Below are 17,930 nucleotides of genomic sequence, written 5' to 3'. Positions count from 1 at the left end.
GCTTTATTTCCTCCCTTTCCCTTCAGAACAAAATCATTGCAAGAAATCTGTCATTGTGTTATTAATGCAGACTCCCTGTCGGGGGGGCCACAGGGGGGTCCAGACTCAGAGTTACGGGGGCACTGGCCCCTGTTGGCCCCCCCCTAGAACCGCCCCTGCTCCAGATCCCAATCCGATTGAGAATCAGAGTGAGACGTGCCCGGACAAGCCCGACCAAGGGATGCCCCATCATGGATCAGACTTGGCTCTGATCCATCAGGGCATGGAAACAGGCCTCAGTGGATGTGACTCGTTCTGGCGCATCTCATGGCGCTCAATCTATTTGGGATCTGGGCAGTCTGGAGATCCGGTTGATGCCTTGAGCTCTCTGTCATGTTTTCTTGGTGTCAGGTTGGCCGGAACATGTCAAGTGGCAACATTTAATTTGAACTACATGATCAATAATATTCACTTCACCTGTTGGCTTCTTTTTATGTTTTAGCTTTTCAGTGTACCTATATATGTCCAATCACATACGAATGTACGCAGGTAATTCATATGTGAAAATGTAGATTTCATGTCCAGTTCACATGACATTACTTTGCTTTTCATGTGTAGGTGTTTTTATAATTGTTTGTAAGGGGTGACATGTAGATTTGACTCTTATCAGTACAGTAACCTGAATAAAAGCAGCCATTTACAGAAGTACAGATTCTGGTTTTCCTGAAACATGCAGCTGAATTATTAGATCTTTTTATGGGGAACATTTCAATAACTAATTAACTTTTTAAAAAATAGCTGCAATCTGTCTTTTTTTGGTTTTATGCTCCTTTCACAGACGAATAATAACTGATTTGTACTCATGTAGCTGAATGTTTATGCATTTTTGCTAGTTATTCATGTTTTAGTTAGTATTTTTAGTGAAATGACGCTTGTGTGTTTGTGTTTTGTGTCTCAGAATGTTAAATAAACTCTGCAGAGTGAACATGTGCCACTTGAATCGGTTTTCTGCAGTATGGAAGGTGTCATTGTTGTTCTCCACCCAGTAGCTCCCCTCAGGGAGGCCGACGCACTGCTACTGTAACGCAGGTCCAAATAGAGTAAAAAGTAAAAAGATCTCGTGGCTCTTTAATTCAAATTCCCTCAGAAACATGACACAGTGGCCGAGGAATCAGCCAACAGTGGATCCTTTGTTGTCCCCTCGCTGCAGAAACTGGGAGAAAGGGATTGTTTTGAAACCATGGCAGAGAAAACAGAGGGATTTCCCTCCTCCACCCAAGGCCTTCTTCTTCTTCTTCTTCTTCTTCCCATGAATACCAGAGAACTGGTTTCCCTGTTCTGAGCAGACATGCAAAACATACACACACACACACCTATTCACACACATACACACACACATACACATACACACACAGAGACACACACGTTATTATCTCTCCCTCACTCATGCACACACTAGTTAAAAAAACACCCCACCCCGCTCTGCTGCCAGCTGTTTCTGGTTAGGCCTGCAGCGAAGAGGAGGAGCAGGCAGGCCGGCCGGAGTCATGGAACGGCAGCTGGAGCTCGCTGCCCTCGGTCTGGCCCTCGCTGGGTGGCTTTGTGCCATTCTGACACGCTGCCTGGCTCTGTGGAAGGTGAGCGGCACCCTGGACAACACCACCGCTACCCTGCCGGCCTACTGGGACGGGGTGTGGCTGGAATGGGATCACTGGGACTTGAACCACGATGGCAGCCTGCACTGCTCCTTCTACCAGTCTCTCTTGTCTCTTTCTGGAAGTTTTCGGACGTGGAGAGCCCTCATCATGGCGGCCGTGGGTGCTGGGGCTTTCGCGTCAGCGATCGGAGCGGCGGGAGCAGTGTGGTTCCCTCAGCGGGGTCAGATCAAAGTGTTTTCTGGTTCTCTCTTTGTTTTGTCTGGGATCCTGCTGCTGATCCCCACAGCCTGGACGTGTCATCACACCAGTCAGCCACTGGAGGGGGCTGAACTGCTGAGGAGAGACTGGGGACCGGCACTGTACCTTGGATGGATCTCCTTTGCTTTGATGCTGGCTGGCGGGGTGTACCTCACCACCAGGTGCCCCACAAAGGAGACAGAGGTGGCGCAGCCTGCAGGGAGCAGAGGGAGCGGGTACCCGCATCTCCAGGATGAGGCTAATCACCCGCTGAGCAGGATCAACAGGACTGCGTTCACCAACAGCCAGTACGAGCGCAGATCAGAGCCGATCTGAGGGGACTGTGATGTAATATTTAACAGGGTGTGAGAGTTTAAACTGGATAATCATCAATGTGTGAAATGACTGCGGACAGATTGAACAGCCGAGGGAAACTTGCGGCTGCATGTGATGAGCTGTGATGCACTGGCTTCAATTAGCGTGAACATTAGAAAGTTTGAGCACAGGGGAAGCGTCATGTAGGTTTATTGATAGGGGTGTGAGTGAATAGCACTTTGAATTTTCTTTCTATTACTATTCAAATTAACAAACTGAATGTACTGTATGGGATTGTTTTCCATTCCATCACCATTTCCCCGGATTCCGTATTACAGTAAAATACTACTTGTTTGCTTTACTCGATGCAGTAACTGACACTAAACTGACATTAAGACAGTAAAGTGCTCTGATTGTTTTAATAGTTATGTTTTAGATGTGAAAGAATCGATACTGATCTTCAGACTAGATACTGTGCTGCACAAACACATTGCCCTACATTAGAGTGATGCAGTTTCATGTTTGTTTTGCTTTTGTTGAGAGTGTTTAGAGATGAATTCTTCTGCACCAAAGGACACTGTGGAATAATAAAGCATTGGAAATATTCAGATACATTTGTTTACATTAGTTATTTGATGTACATGAGTCTTAGATTATAGTGGCTCCGACTGTTCTTGCCATTGGTTCGGCTGGTTGTAGAGAAAGAATGAAACAACACTTTACATGAGTGCTGACTGGACACACATACCGAAAAACCTTTTTTAATCTTCACTAACTCCAAAAGGTTGAGAGCCACTGAGCCACAGAGCACTTGAGGAACGCCTCACCTCTTTAAGGTGAGGGGTAATTATGAAGAACAAACCTTAGTAACCTATTTCTGAGTATTTTTCTTTAAATAATATAAAAACAAGAATACGCACGATGGAAAAGAAGCAGCCAACGTCTTGCGAGCAGGGTTGATATACTTTATAAACTTTTCAGAGGAGGTTGTAAAATGATCAGATGTGAAACTGGAGTTTTCAGGCTTCTATTTGCAGATAAACACAAATGTTTGAGGGTAAATCACAGAAAAGATGGTCAGATGAACACAGGAATCAGACTGAGGGAAACAGTTACTGAGTTCACTTTTACTCCGTACAGTCGAACTTAAAGTAGAAGTCAAAGATAGAAACCTGACAGGAAAACATCCGTGTTTCTTCATGTTTCATCCCCTTTTTTTTGCATCAAATGATGATAATATGATTCAGAGATGACTCAACACCATGAGCCCTCAGATCAGTTTGAGTATGAAAACAATTATTTAAGCTACTTCGCTGTGACTTGATTCTTCAGGTCTTTGTGTTCACATTTCTGCAGTTAGACTTAAATGTGTCTTGTTTTGTCTCAAAATACAATTTTTCAACTAAAAATACCTTTTAGAGATTATTTAAAGTCAAACAGAGAATGAGAATTCTGCAAAGTCGATTTCATTTGTTCTCCATCGACTGCATTAATCTGAGAAAAGTCGGTTTGTGTACACAGAAAATAAAAATACTCGGTTGAACATTTATTGCGACAGAAGAAAAACACTCTTTATGACAAAATATAACTTATTAGGTTGAAGGAATTATGCATAAAAACGGGATATTGAGTGTGACTACATGGCACAAGGCTGCTGGAAGGCAAAAACACTTTGTCCAGAATCCAGAGACACTGAAATTAGCCTGGAGAAATGTATTGATCTGTGACTTTAGGTATAAACGCTCCAAAATAAATTCCACCCAGCACACCAATCTGGTAAATAGTAATAGTCAAATAAATCCTTTAAATATAAGAGGCATTGGTACAGGGAGCGCTGAAACGAGAATGAATCTCTTCATGTTTATAGTCTCTTAAATGAGCGTTTGTGCCGCAGTGAAGCTCGTTAGTGTGGATAAGGTGCAGAGTCCCGACTAGTTGGTTTACTAGAACTTCTCATCTCCCTCCTCCACATCCTTCAGATTGAGAACCTCCAGAGAACCTCGGCCTCTAGTCTCACAGCGGATCAGCTCGTCGATCTCCCTGTAGAAGCCGGGATCCACCAGACACACCTGAGAGAGACAAACAGACGCCACAGTGAATACAAAGACAGAGTAGAAGTTTGCATCTGCCCCACCTGATCTCACGATCACAGCAGGAGACAAAAGTAACAACGGTCTTGACAGGGCTTCTGCAGGTCTGAACGAGTCAAATTTAAGACTTTTTAAGACCTTTTTGAGACCAGAACTGGATGAACTTGGACTGGGAACTGGTGACAAGTGTGACTTCGCTGGAGACTTTTAGATGCTAACTGGTGTTTTTCCGATTTTGTGTGTGACACCAAGTGTGCCCAAGTTGAGGGTCCTCTTGCAGAGCGTACACCGCGCTTCAAATTCATGATTAGGTACGGCTTTTAACCAACTGAATTCTGGTTGTTCAAGCCAACACTTGTTAAATTTACACTTTCCCACAGCTGCAGCAGATTCCTCTGTCTTTCCAGAAATGGCGAAGTGTGCGGTGAGCTGGCTACTTCAGGAAGAAGTACAACACACAGAACTAACTGTGAATCTCACCAACACGTTTCCCCAAAATAAAACAAAAAAAAGGGGATGACGGAAGCGGTACATGAACTTAGTTAAATGGAATTTAAGCATTATGCAAAATATGGACGTATTTAAGACTTTTTAAGGCCTAAAATTGAGATTGTCAAATTTTAGACTTTGTAAGACTTTTAAGACCCGGCAGAAACCCTGCTTAAATGATATCAGTTTGCATCACATCATTCAGTAATAGTAGAGTAGATTACTCCTCACCATTTCCAGCTCCTCGTCAAAGTCTTCACTCTCCACGACCTCCAGCAGAGGCTTCAGCTTCTCCTTCAGCCTCTTGGCCTCCTTGGCTGGCAGCACCAACCGCAGCCTCATGTGGGCTCTCTGGATCTCCATGGTCTCCTTCAGCTGCCGGATCACTTCCAGAGCCTGCGAACGACAAGCCAGGGCATTTAGCGAGGACTTAACTGACAGTTTTTGTACACTCTCATGCACACTTCCAAGTCAGATCTTTGTGGGACGGCAACTCAAATAAACTTCTACATATGAGAACAAACAAATAAAGCTCCTGTGTCTCCGGACCTGCTGTTTGGTGTTCTTGCCGGTCTTGACAGAGTAGTGGATGTCCTTCATGGCCCGCTCAATGAGGTTGACTGTATACGGCCTCTTGGTCTGCGGGTTGACACACTTCTCTGCCACAACCGTCGCAATGTCCCTGAACATCGACTCCATCTGACTCTGCCTCTCCTTGTCTGACACCTGGAGCTCTCCTTTAGCCAAGATCTGTCCGAAAAAGGAAAAAAAAAAGAAAAAAGGACACAGCAGGTAAAAGGTGAGGAAGTGGGAGAGGATACGGTGTGAAAATGAGGTGGGAAGGAAAAAAACATGTCGTACCTGTTTACAGATTTCTGTCAGGTCATCCGTCCCAAACGCTTTGGTCAAGTCATCCTTCTTTGCCACCTGTCCTTTGGATACATTAACGAAAACTGAGCTGGTCTGTAAAACCTCATCCAGGTCTTTCTCTCTGGAAGAAAACACGAGCAGTTTGGATTCAGACATGTTTGTTCTCGGTAGTTTCCCAAAGAAGCTTCGAGAGGAATTTAACTGACATGTTTAATACGACCTTTACAAAACAAACCAGCTAACTAACTAAAACAGATAATAACCACGATGTTTAAGTAACTACTGAGTTAGACCAGTTACTCAGTGCGGGTGTTGACATCACTTTACTCACGCTCCTGATCTCCAGCTCATGACTTTATTCTTGTAGCAGGCGATTTCAAACCGCTTCCCTCCTTTTTTTATCCGCACCACCGCCACGTTCGTCAGCCGGATTTGATTTGTTGGCGTAAATATCGACATGTTTGAGTTTAATGCGACAGACTGCTCCGTTCAAAACAAACAAGCTGCGCTGACAGTTCACAACGCCTTCGCTGAGCGCCGAGTACGTCACTCAAATGTATCCGCAGTGAAACGATGTTCAAAAACAGTTCCGCTCCCGCTTTTTTTTCTTCAGTAGTTGTAAATAACTTGGTGAATTATCTTAAAAAACAACAACAATAGAAAACTAATTAATGACTGATTCAAAATAACATATAACAATAACGACAATACAATAACCGTGTGAAGTGTATTGTAAAAGTGCGTCACTACAACTTTTTTAATTTTAAAATAGCTTACACAAACATGTAGCGCACTATTATACGCTTGGCAGAGTTAATGGTTTAGGTGAGCGCATTTAGAATCATGACTTTAAACGAGAGAAAAGAACAATTCATTTATGTCCATTACTTCCTGGTCCTGATTTTGGTATTTTGAAAGTATCTACCGGAAGTTCAAGCACGCTTTTGATCCTGCAGTTCCTTTCTGTGAGCACAAGAGGGGAGTGAGCACTCATAAACATTAATGATACTCCGCTCAACTACCACGTATTAACAAATGAACTATAATAGTAAAACTGTGTGTCTACTCACCTGTCCACTTGGCCACACCTTTTTTTCAGTGCGCAGATGAACTAATGTTTACGGTAATTGTAATGCAGCCGCTCTGACTGTGGGTCAGACTGCAGTCTCACAATCAGACCCGTGAAACATAATATCCTTTACAGTAATTATTCCCGATAATAAACTGCAAGTATCGCGTTGTATACTTCCGGATTTTAAAGTAAAGGACAACATGAGAACCCCCAAAAAACATTGTTTACATAAATAGTCCAAGATTCACATACTGCTGAACTTTGTACTTCCTAGACTACTTGCATGAATAATATGAAGTACTTTTACTGTGTGCTTTTAGACTAATACTTTGTCAAATTCCTTAAATAATGATATTGAAAACGTTGTAATTTAGTTTATTTTTAGACCAATAAATAATATATTAATGCCTTTATTTATTGTACAATTAGTTAAATGCTTTATTACTATTTTCCGTGACACTGCGGTCTGTCTGTGTGAGAGAGAGAGAGGGACATTGACTGACCCTCAGTCCTTCTCATTAACTACAAAATACTTACTCATTAAAAACAAAGATGGGAACATTAATATTAGAGAGGAAGTTCCTGCCTTGATGAATGAATGAATGTTTGTGAGTTTGCTTAATTAAAGAAAATACCTCCTGCTCAGAATAAAAACACCAAAACTCTTATTGCCAAAATGTTACATTGTGAGCGACAGGAGATTCTGAATGAACTGATGTGGATTGGGAACGATGAAGAAATGACAGCGACTTAAGACAACTGTTAGTGTTTGTTCTCCTCCTGACATTAAGTTTGGAATTGGGCGTAGTTGGTCTTTTCTCTCAGTAAACAAAACCCATGTAATATGCTGAACTGAAACAAGGCCAGTTGAACACTCACTGACAACTGAAATGTGCAATGTTATATTTTATTTCTCAAGAGCAAAAAAACAAAAAGCCAGACTGGCACATTCTGCCAAGTACCATCCACCAGCTGTAAAAATCAGGATGAACCTAAAGACAAAATACAACTTAATTCATCTTCATACAGAGTTAAACAACATGGAGGAGGCAGTCTGCAGCAACACTCCCAAAACTAATCTGTCAAAGACTGAATCAGGAAATAATCAAATCTCTTGTGTCCTCTGAGTAAAACGACGGCCCCAGAGTGAACATGATTAGAGTATGTTGATACACTACATTGTGACTGACAGACGTAAAACAAGAGCCTCAGCACTTTATCATGACCTTAGAAACAGACATGAACAACTTTATCAACTGTTATCTTTATGAGAATCAAACTGTACTTTGTTAAAGAGACACCGCCAACAGATCAGCAATGTTAGTGAACATAAAACAACATAACAGAATATTAAATTGAAATAATCTCAAATGGAAGTGGTAAGTAAAAAATAAAAAGTTTTGATAAACTAACATCGATTAACAACATTGATTGGGAGGAACTGAGATTCAAAAAAAGAACAAACCAACATGAAAAACACTTTGAATGATTCACGTCAGACTGTAGAACAGTTATAAAACATTTCAGGACCTTTGACACCAAATCAAATCTGCAGAAGATGTTGAAGAACAAAAACAATGAAGAAGCTGATGAACAGTGTTTGTACTGTAACACTAACCTTAACACAACCTAAATTCACACCTTACCACTGACCTGAACCAGGACCTGAGAAATGGCATCTTGTTCTCCTCTTTATGACCGAGCTTTGGTCCCCATGACGACTACAGGTCATGACAAGGTCAGTGTTTAAGAGACACACACACACACACACACACACACACACACACACACTCACACAGACACACACACACACACACACACACACACACACACTACAGACAATAGTATTCCTATCATTCCTGAACATCACAGGGAAATATCAGTCTGACAGATTTGGATATCAGCAGTTTTAGCATCACCAGCCTTTCCAATATCAAAATATGGGAAGAGTTTCTCAGTGAAAGTGTCTCTGTGAGTGCAGATGTGAGTCATGTCTTCAGGGTCGTAGAAGGACACCTCCCCCCTGTCATAGTCCAGCTGGACTCTGATCCTCTGGAGACTCTTCTTCACTCTGACAGTCTCACCAGCACCATTAGTGTATTTTCCATCACCATGCAATAAACACCAGATTCCATATTTTGGTGAAACACGTATCTCTCCCTTCCTGTCAACTGACTCTTTAACCAAACCTACACGCCAGTCAGGATGATCTCCCACCTCCACCTCCCAGCTGTGTTTCCCTGAGCTGAAGCCCTCAGAACCAAAAACAGTGGCATACTTAGTGTTTCTCTCTGGATTGTCAGGAAGCTGCTGCCATGTGTCCCCCAGTCTCACACTGGTCAGATCATCAGACAGATGGAGCCAGCCATGCTGCAGTGTTTGGGTCCAGAATGACAGGACTGAAGTGGACCTGGTCCTTCATCTTCTCCCAGACTCTGAAGGACAGGTTGCCCAGGTGTTTGGCCACATCTATCAGCGCTCCTGAGACCAGCTGTGGATCTGACAGTGAGCACTGGACTCTGGCTCTGGTCTGAGTGGCTTTATAGCTGCTGAGGAATGGCACGTTGTGTTTCTGCAGCTCTTCTTCAACAGCACAGATACTGTCTGACAGAGAGGAGATCTGCTCCTCAATCACCTTCATCTCTCTGCTGACAGTCTTCCCCTTCTGCTCCTCTTCCTCCCTCAGAGCTGCCAGTCTGGACTCCTCTTCCTCTTTCAGGAACTGGTGGAGCTTGTTGAACTCTGCTCTGATCTGCCTCTCTGTGGACAACAGCTGCTTCTTGGAGTGTTGAATCACTTCATTGTATGTTTTCTCCACTTGTTTGTATGTGTTCCTCTTGTCCTGTAGAGACTTTAAGTCAGATTTCAGCTGCTCCTTCAGCTCACTGACTGCTTGTTCTACAGGAACCACCTTGTGACTCTGGTGGAGAGAAAACTCACAGACAGGACACACAGCTCTCTGCTCGTCCTCACAGAACAAGTAAGAGACTTCTGGGTGTTTATCACACACGACCTCCTCTTTCACCTCCACCTGCTTCTCTCCTTTTTCTGTCTCAGGTGCTCCAGTGTTCAGTCTCTCAGCAAAGGAGTCAGCCAGTTCCTTCAGAGTAAAGTTCACTTCTGGATTATCTTTTGAGGATTTCCTTTTACAAATGGGACAGTTTTTGTTTTTAGCTTGTTCCCAGAATTTGTTCAGGCAGCTTGAACAGAAGCTGTGGTTGCAGCTCAGAGACACAGGATCTCTGAAAGTCTCTGAACACACATGGCAGCTCAGGAAACTTTCAAAAAGAGCAGAATTTTTCGCAGCCATTTGTTCAGATATGTGAATTATTCTTCAACAGCACGACTCACCAAATCAATGTCTCTCTGATTAACAGTTTAAGATCCTTGTGATTCCTGTTTATTGGAGAGATTCTTCGCCCTGTAATGTCGTCTCAGCTCCGATCAGGAAATGTCAAAATCAGTTTCACTTTCATGGAAAGTAAATAATTAACAGCTGACATTTCGTTTTCTCACCAGCAGATGGTGCTTTGTGATCTATTAACTGATTTTAAGGTAACTGTCCACTTGAGGTGCTGATGTACAAAATAAAAAGTTTTATAAATACTGTTTACATGATTTAGTAAAATTAATCAGCACGATGATTCATGTTTGAAATAACCAAAGTGCTGTATACATTTCTGATGAAAAATATTGATTGTAGATTAAATATATTCACAATAAATAGAATATAAAAAGGTAAACATTCAATTGATGTATTCAAACAGCACTACATGGAAAAAAAGTTTACATAGCACTTCACTCAGAACAAGAAGTAGAAACTAGTGATGTTCGATACCACCGATTTCCTTTCCGATCCGATACTGAGTAAAATTCAGGCTGGTATCGGTGATACCGCTCCGATACTGATACTTTGTGCAAATACACCTAATGTGTCAGTAAATCTAAAAAAAGTAGTGTATTTCAAATCATAGCTTCATAAAGAATACAAGACTTCAGAGTAATTTATTTATTAATGTTAAAATCACAGGACAAAACAAATGATGGGGCTACTCTGCACTGAATCCTTAATCTTATTTAGATTCAACTATGTACGTAGTCTCTCCAAATAGCCTACAATAAGGGGATACAAACACTCGCTGTTTTATAATACTGGGTGACTCAAATTGAAATTGCCATTAAAATATTTAATTAAATAAATAAATACCACAATAATTGCACAAGTTTGGCAATACCTACATTTAAACATATTCATTTAACAGTTAAAGCAAATTAGACTGATTGTAAATAATAACATATATATTTTATAGATAACATATTATTTTTTATCAACCTTTTCTAGTATATATTTTTCTAAGTTCATCATGGCTGTTTTATCGCACTCCAGTACTCCAGCAGTCAAACACACAGTCACATGAGTGTTTTTGATAAAATGTTGGTTCTTGTTATAAAAAGAAAACAAAACAAAGAACCAAATAAATACAAATATAGTTTCTATCAGTGTGAACAGCTCAGGAGGACACTCCTTCCCCTCTGTGATTCGACATTTCCTTAAAGACAATGTGTTGACCTATTAACAGATTTTAAGGCAACTGTCCACTTGAGGTGCTGATGTACAAAATAAATGCAAGTTTTATAAATACTGTTTACATGATTTAGGAAATATTCACCATGATGATTCATGTATGAAATGTATGATAAAGCCAAAGGGCTGTATACATTTCTAATAGAGTACATTGATTGTAGATTAAATATATTCACAATAAATATAAAATGGTAAATGTTCGATTGATGTATTCAAACAGCACTACATGGATAAAAGGTTAACGTAGCACTTCACTCAGAACAAGAAGTAGAAACCTCTCCTATTCCTTTGCAGGCTTTTAAACTTCTTGTACTCCAGCAGTCAAACACACACAGTCACATGAGTGTTCTTGATAAAATGTTGGTTCTTGTTAGAAAAACTAAACAAAAAACAAAACAAATAAAACTTTTGCCAGGGTAGGGCTGGGCGATATGGACCAATAGTCATATCCCGATATGTTTAGGCTGAATATCGATATACGATATATATCCCGATAATTTTATTGCAAAGTGAGAACAAATGTTCAGTCAAAGTCAAAGCCAAATATGACATGTGGGTGGGTATTTTGTCATTTTAGGGCACGGCCATTTGGCCTTCACTTTTTATTTTTTTTCAGGGGCACCAAGGCCACATGACAGGGCACAAAGACCACTAAGTAAAATTTGTTGATTTACCTTTCAGACTGATACCATTACATCCTAATTTATAATAAGACATGGGTTATGTATTAAAACATTTTTAAATACCAATATCAAGTAAATGTTACATTAGAAAACAGTTTTTTTCTAAGTAGGGTTAGAGTGAGGTGAGTTTTGTGACACTACACTGAATATTATTTTTATTGAATATTTCTCCCAATAGAAATTCCCCAAAATTATGGCAAAGCACATTTTTTCCCAAACAAAAAAAAAAATTGTAGAATAAGCAGCAGGAGACCACTGATGTGTGGAGTGATTTTGGTGACACTACACTGTGAATAATATTTTTTGTAGTATCTCTTTTCGGTGTTGCACTTTGTAGACGGTCCCTGCGCCCTCGTCTCACAGACGGCTGACCATAGAGACCAGAGTTAATGTCCAGCCGCTCGTTTTGATTAACATACGGCTGTAGCTCGTTGTCTATCGTACTACGGTAGGAAAGAGCCGTCAGTTTGTGTTTCAACAAGGATTTCACTTATGAGTTTTTGATCCGGGAATCTGTGAATATATTTCCAACTTTACCGGACTAAATCCTACCACATAAGTCAGTTACGTATCATATCAAACCGGCTGAGCTCGCTTGCGCACCTGTGCTGTAAAGTTTCGCTCTTCTGTTTTGAGACGCTGCTGCTGTTTGAGAGGCTTTCACGTGAGATCATCGTGATAATGAGGCTCCACCTGCGCGAACCGCGGACTCACTGGAGTTACTGTGAGTGACTACTGTGCACTCAGGTGGCTGTAATTGAAGGCAAGCTCGCTACACTGACCGGGCCAGGGGCACAGAGGCCACTGAGGCCGTACGATGATTTTTTTTCCCACGGGGCATCAAGGCCAAAGTGCGTGGCAACAATTGTTTGTTGAAGAGTGTCGGAGTGTCTGTTCCAGCCCCTCCCCTCTCTGTGCATGAAAGAGGAGGGGCGCGGGGAGCAGTGCAGAGAGCTCCGGGTCAGCGGCTCGTCTGGAGCAAGGATCACAGCGCAAATTTGAACTATATCGATATATGCGATAGGGTCTAATTCCAGATTAAGGTAACTGTCCACTTGAGGTGCTGATGTACAAAATAAAATGCAAGTTTTATAAATACTGTTTACATGATTTAGGAAATATTCACCATGATGATTCATGTATGAAATGTATGATGAAGCCAAAGGGCTGTATACATTTCTAATAGAGTACATTGATTGTAGATTAAATATATTCACAATACATATAAAATGGTTAATGTTCGATTGATGTATTCAAACAGCACTACATGGATAAAAGGTTAACATAGCACTTCACTCAGAACAAGAAGTAGAAACCTCTCCTATTCCTTTGCAGGCTTTTAAACTTCTTGTACTCCAGCAGTCAAACACACACAGTCACATGAGTGTTCTTGATAAAATGTTGGTTCTTGTTAGAAAAACAAAACAAAGAACCAAATAAATACAAATAAAATTTCTATCAGTGTGAACAGCTCAGGAGGACACTCCTTCCCCTCTGTGATTCGAGCCATTTCCTTCAAGACAATGTGTTAAGGTGTTATCAATAAAACGATCATTTAAATAGAAAAGTGACTCAGTTTCTGTGTTCACAAACATTGTATTTTTATTGATCGTAGTTACTGGGAAAATGTTGGAACTGCTCTTGACTAGAACATTTTCTAAGCAGGTTGAAAACATACAAGTTTTTTTTTTAACACAACTTAAAGTGAATCCACAGTTATCCAGCATCAATCCTGAAGATCATCCAGCACAGACTCGTGCTGTTGGGACAGTTAACATAAACACACAGGAACAAACAGCAGCTGCACCTTAATGAATGTTCAGGAATTATTAAATAAATGCTGCTGGGAAATAATAAAGATTAATGTTTGAGATCAAGATTAAAGCAAACACTGCTTTAGAATTCAATATCAACAATTCTGACATGTGGAATGTGGTGACATTTAATTAATGTTAAGCTGTAATCAATTTTGATGTCAACTTAAACAATTAGTACCAAGAAAACATTTCATAGACTGTCTTTAACAGTCGTTAGTGTCAACTAGCAGAATCATTCACTCAACAGTGAGTCAGGTGATGATGACCCTTTAGTTTCACCTGCAGCGTCACATTAGAGAGAAGTCTTTCCATTATAACTGGACCACTAATCCTCACTGCTAAACCAGACTGTGTGAATTAGATACAATAATGTTCAGCTCAGTTTACACTGATAGTTATCATAAAATGATGCTCACATGATAAAAACATCTTTCATATAAATCTCACTGACAACTGAAATGTGCAATGTTATATTTTATTTCTCAAGAGCAAAAAAACAAAAAGCCAAACTGGCACATTCTGCCAAGTACCATCCACCAGCTGTAAAAATCAGGATGAACCTAAAGACAAAATACAACTTAATTCATCATCATACAGAGTTAAACAACATGGAGGAGGCAGTCTGCAGCAACACTCCCAAAACTAATCCGTTAAAGACTGAATCAGGAAATAATCAAATCTCTTGTGTCCTCTGAGTAAAACGACGGCCCCAGAGTGAACATGATTAGAGTATGTTGATACACTACATTGTGACTGACAGACGTAAAACAAGAGCCTCAGCACTTTATCATGACCTTAGAAACAGACATGAACAACTTTATCAACTGTTATCTTTATGAGAATCAAACTGTACTTTGTTAAAGAGACACCGCCAACAGATCAGCAATGTTAGTGAACATAAAACAACATAACAGAATATTACATTGAAATGATCTCAAATAGAAGTGGTAAGTAAAAAATAAAAAGTTTTGATAAACTAACATTGATTAACAACATTGATTGGGAGGAACTGAGATTCAAAAAAAAGAACCAAACCAACATGAAAAACACTTTGAATGATTCACGTCAGACTGTAGAACAGTTAGAAAACATTTCAGGACCTTTGACACCAAATCAAATCTGCAGAAGATGTTGAAGAACAAAAACAATGAAGAAGCTGATGAACAGTGTTTGTACTGTAACACTAACCTTAACCCAACCTAAATTCACACCTTACCCCTGACCTGAACCAGGACCTGAGAAATGGCACCTTGTTCGCCTCTTTATGACCGGGCTTTGGTCCCCATGACGACTACAGGTCGTGACAAGGTCAGTGTTTAAGAAACACACACACACACACACACACACACACACACACTACAGACAATAATATTCCTATCATTCCTGAACATCACAGAGAAATATCAGCCTGACAGATTTGGATATCAGCAGTTTTAGCATCACCAGCCTTTCCAATATCCAAAATATGGGAAGAGTTTCTCAGTGAAAGTGTCTCTGTAAGTGTAGATGTGAGTCATGTCTTCAGGGTCGTAGAAGGACACCTCCCCCCTGTCATAGTCCAGCTGGACTCTGATCCTCTGGAGACTCTTCTTCACTCTGACAGTCTCACCAGCACCATCAGTGTATTTTCCATCACGATGCTTCAAACACCAGATTCCATATTCTGGTGAAGCAGGTATCTTTCCCTTCCTGTCAACTGACTCTTTAACCAAACCTACAATCCAGTCAGGATGATCTCCCACCTCCACCTCCCAGCTGTGTTTCCCTGAGCTGAAGCCCTCAGAACCAAAAACAATGTTATACTTAGTGTTTCTCTCTGGATTGTCAGGAAGCTGCTGCTTTGTGTCCCCCCGTCTCACACTGGTCAGATCATCAGACAGATGGAGCCAGCCATGTGCAGTGTTTGGGTCCAGAATGACAGGACTGAAGTGGACCTGGTCCTTCATCTTCTCCCAGACTCTGAAGGACAGGTTGCCCAGGTGTTTGGCCACATCTATCAGCGCTCCTGAGACCAGCTGTGGATCTGACAGTGAGCACTGGACTCTGGCTCTGGTCTGAGTGGCTTTATAGCTGCTGAGGAATGGCACGTTGTGTTTCTGCAGCTCTTCTTCAACAGCACAGATACTGTCTGACAGAGAGGAGATCTGCTCCTCAATCACCTTCATCTCTCTGCTGACAGTCTTCCCCTTCTGCTCCTCTTCCTCCCTCAGAGCTGCCAGTCTGGACTCCTCTTCCTCTTTCAGGAACTGGTGGAGCTTGTTGAACTCTGCTCTGATCTGCCTCTCTGTGGACAACAGCTGCTTCTTGGAGTGTTGAATCACTTCATTGTATGTTTTCTCCACTTGTTTGTATGTGTTCCTCTTGTCCTGTAGAGACTTTAAGTCAGATTTCAGCTGCTCCTTCAGCTCACTGACTGCTTGTTCTACAGGAACCACCTTGTGACTCTGGTGGAGAGAAAACTCACAGACAGGACACACAGCTCTCTGCTCGTCCTCACAGAACAAGTAAGAGACTTCTGGGTGTTTATCACACACGACCTCCTCTTTCACCTCCACCTGCTTCTCTCCTTTTTCTGTCTCAGGTGGTCCAGTGTTCAGTCTCTCAGCAAAGGAGTCAGCCAGTTCCTTCAGAGTAAAGTTCACTCGTGGATCTTCTTTTGAGGATTTCCTTTTACAAATGGGACAGTTTTTGTTTTTAGCTTGTTCCCAGAATTTGTTCAGGCAGCTTGAACAGAAGCTGTGGTTGCAGCTCAGAGACACAGGATCTCTGAAAGTCTCTGAACACACATGGCAGCTCAGGATAACTTTCAAAAACAGCAATTTTCTCAGCCATTTGTTCAGATATGTGAATTATTCTTCAACAGCACGACTCACCAAATCAATGTCTCTCTGATTAACAGTTTAAGATCCTTGTGATTCCTGTTTATTGGAGAGATTCTTCGCCCTGTAATGTCGTCTCAGCTCCGATCAGGAAATGTCAAAATCAGTTTCACTTTCATGGAAAGTAAATAAATGACAGCTGACATTTCGTGTTCTCACCAGCAGATGGTGCTTTGTGACCTATTAACAGATTTTAAGGCAACTGTCCACTTGAGGTGCTGATGTACAAAATAAAATGCAAGTTTTATAAATACTGTTTACATGATTTAGTAAAAATAATCAGCATGATGATTCATGTTTGAAATAGCCAAAGTGCTGTATACATTTCTAATGAAAAATATTGATTGTATATTAAATATATTCACAATAAATAGAATATAAAAAGGTAAACATTCAATTGATGTATTCAAACAGCACTACATGGATAAAAGGTTTACATAGCACTTCACTCAGAACAGGAAGTAGAAACTAGTGATGTTTGATACCACCGATTTCCTTTCCGATCCGATACTGAGTAAAATTCAGGCTGGTATCGGTGATACCGCTCCGATACCGATACTTTGTGCAAATACACCTAATGTGTCAGTAAATCTGAATAAAGTAGTGTATTTCAAATCATAGCTTCATAAAGAATACAAGACTTCAGAGTAATTTATTTATTAATGTTAAAATCACAGGGCAAAACAAATGATGGGGCTACTCTGCACTGAATCCTTCATCTTATTTAGATTCAACTATGTACGTAGTCTCTCCAAGTAGCCTACAATAAGGGGATACAAACACTCGCTGTTTTATAATACTGGGTGACTCAAACTGAAATTGACAGTAAAATATTTAACTAAATAAATAAATGCCACAATAATTGCACAAGTTTGGCAATACCTACATTTAAACATATTCATTCAACAGTTAAAGCAAATTAGACTGATTGTATATAATAATATATATATTTTATAGAGAAAATAATATTTTTTATCAACCGTTTCTAGTATATATTTTTCTAAGTTCACCATGGCTGTTTTATCGCACTCCAGTACTCCAGCAGTCAAACACACAGTCACATGAGTGTTTTTGATAAAATGTTGGTTCTTGTTATAAAAACAAAACAAAACATAGAACCAAATAAATACAAATAAAATTTCTATCAGTGTGAACAGCTCAGGAGGACACTCCTTCCCTTCTGTTATTCGAGCCATTTCCTTCAAGACAATGTGTTAAGGTGTTATCAATAAAACGATCATTTAAATAGAAAAGTG

General features: G+C 40.6%; 2 protein-coding genes and 1 pseudogene across 2 annotated transcripts; 1 reads left to right on the top strand and 2 right to left on the bottom strand.

The window, feature by feature from the left end:
- Positions 1-128: 128 nt before the first annotated feature.
- On the top strand, positions 129-2,801 carry LOC115597180 (claudin-9-like). Its single transcript, XM_030442933.1, has one exon. It carries the CDS (start codon positions 1,527-1,529, stop codon positions 2,208-2,210), a length of 684 nt encoding a protein of 227 aa, XP_030298793.1. The 5' UTR covers positions 129-1,526; the 3' UTR covers positions 2,211-2,801.
- A 339-nt stretch (positions 2,802-3,140) lies between these two features.
- Positions 3,141-6,227, bottom strand: sbds (SBDS ribosome maturation factor). The gene is made up of 5 exons (XM_030442908.1): positions 5,970-6,227; positions 5,630-5,759; positions 5,318-5,518; positions 5,000-5,164; positions 3,141-4,258 (listed from the first exon to the last, which is right to left on the bottom strand). Exons 1-5 carry the CDS (start codon positions 6,095-6,097, stop codon positions 4,133-4,135), a joined length of 750 nt encoding a protein of 249 aa, XP_030298768.1. The 5' UTR covers positions 6,098-6,227; the 3' UTR covers positions 3,141-4,132.
- Positions 6,228-7,629: 1,402 nt separating this feature from the next.
- Positions 7,630-16,784, bottom strand: LOC115571382 (uncharacterized; annotated as a pseudogene).
- Positions 16,785-17,930: the final 1,146 nt, after the last annotated feature.

This window comes from Sparus aurata, chromosome 2 (genome assembly GCF_900880675.1).
Source record: "Sparus aurata chromosome 2, fSpaAur1.1, whole genome shotgun sequence".
In the NCBI taxonomy this organism is placed as follows: Eukaryota; Metazoa; Chordata; class Actinopteri; order Spariformes; family Sparidae; genus Sparus; species Sparus aurata.
The sequence above is the reverse complement of the archived record's forward strand: the minus strand, read 5'-3'. Positions and strand labels throughout refer to the sequence as shown.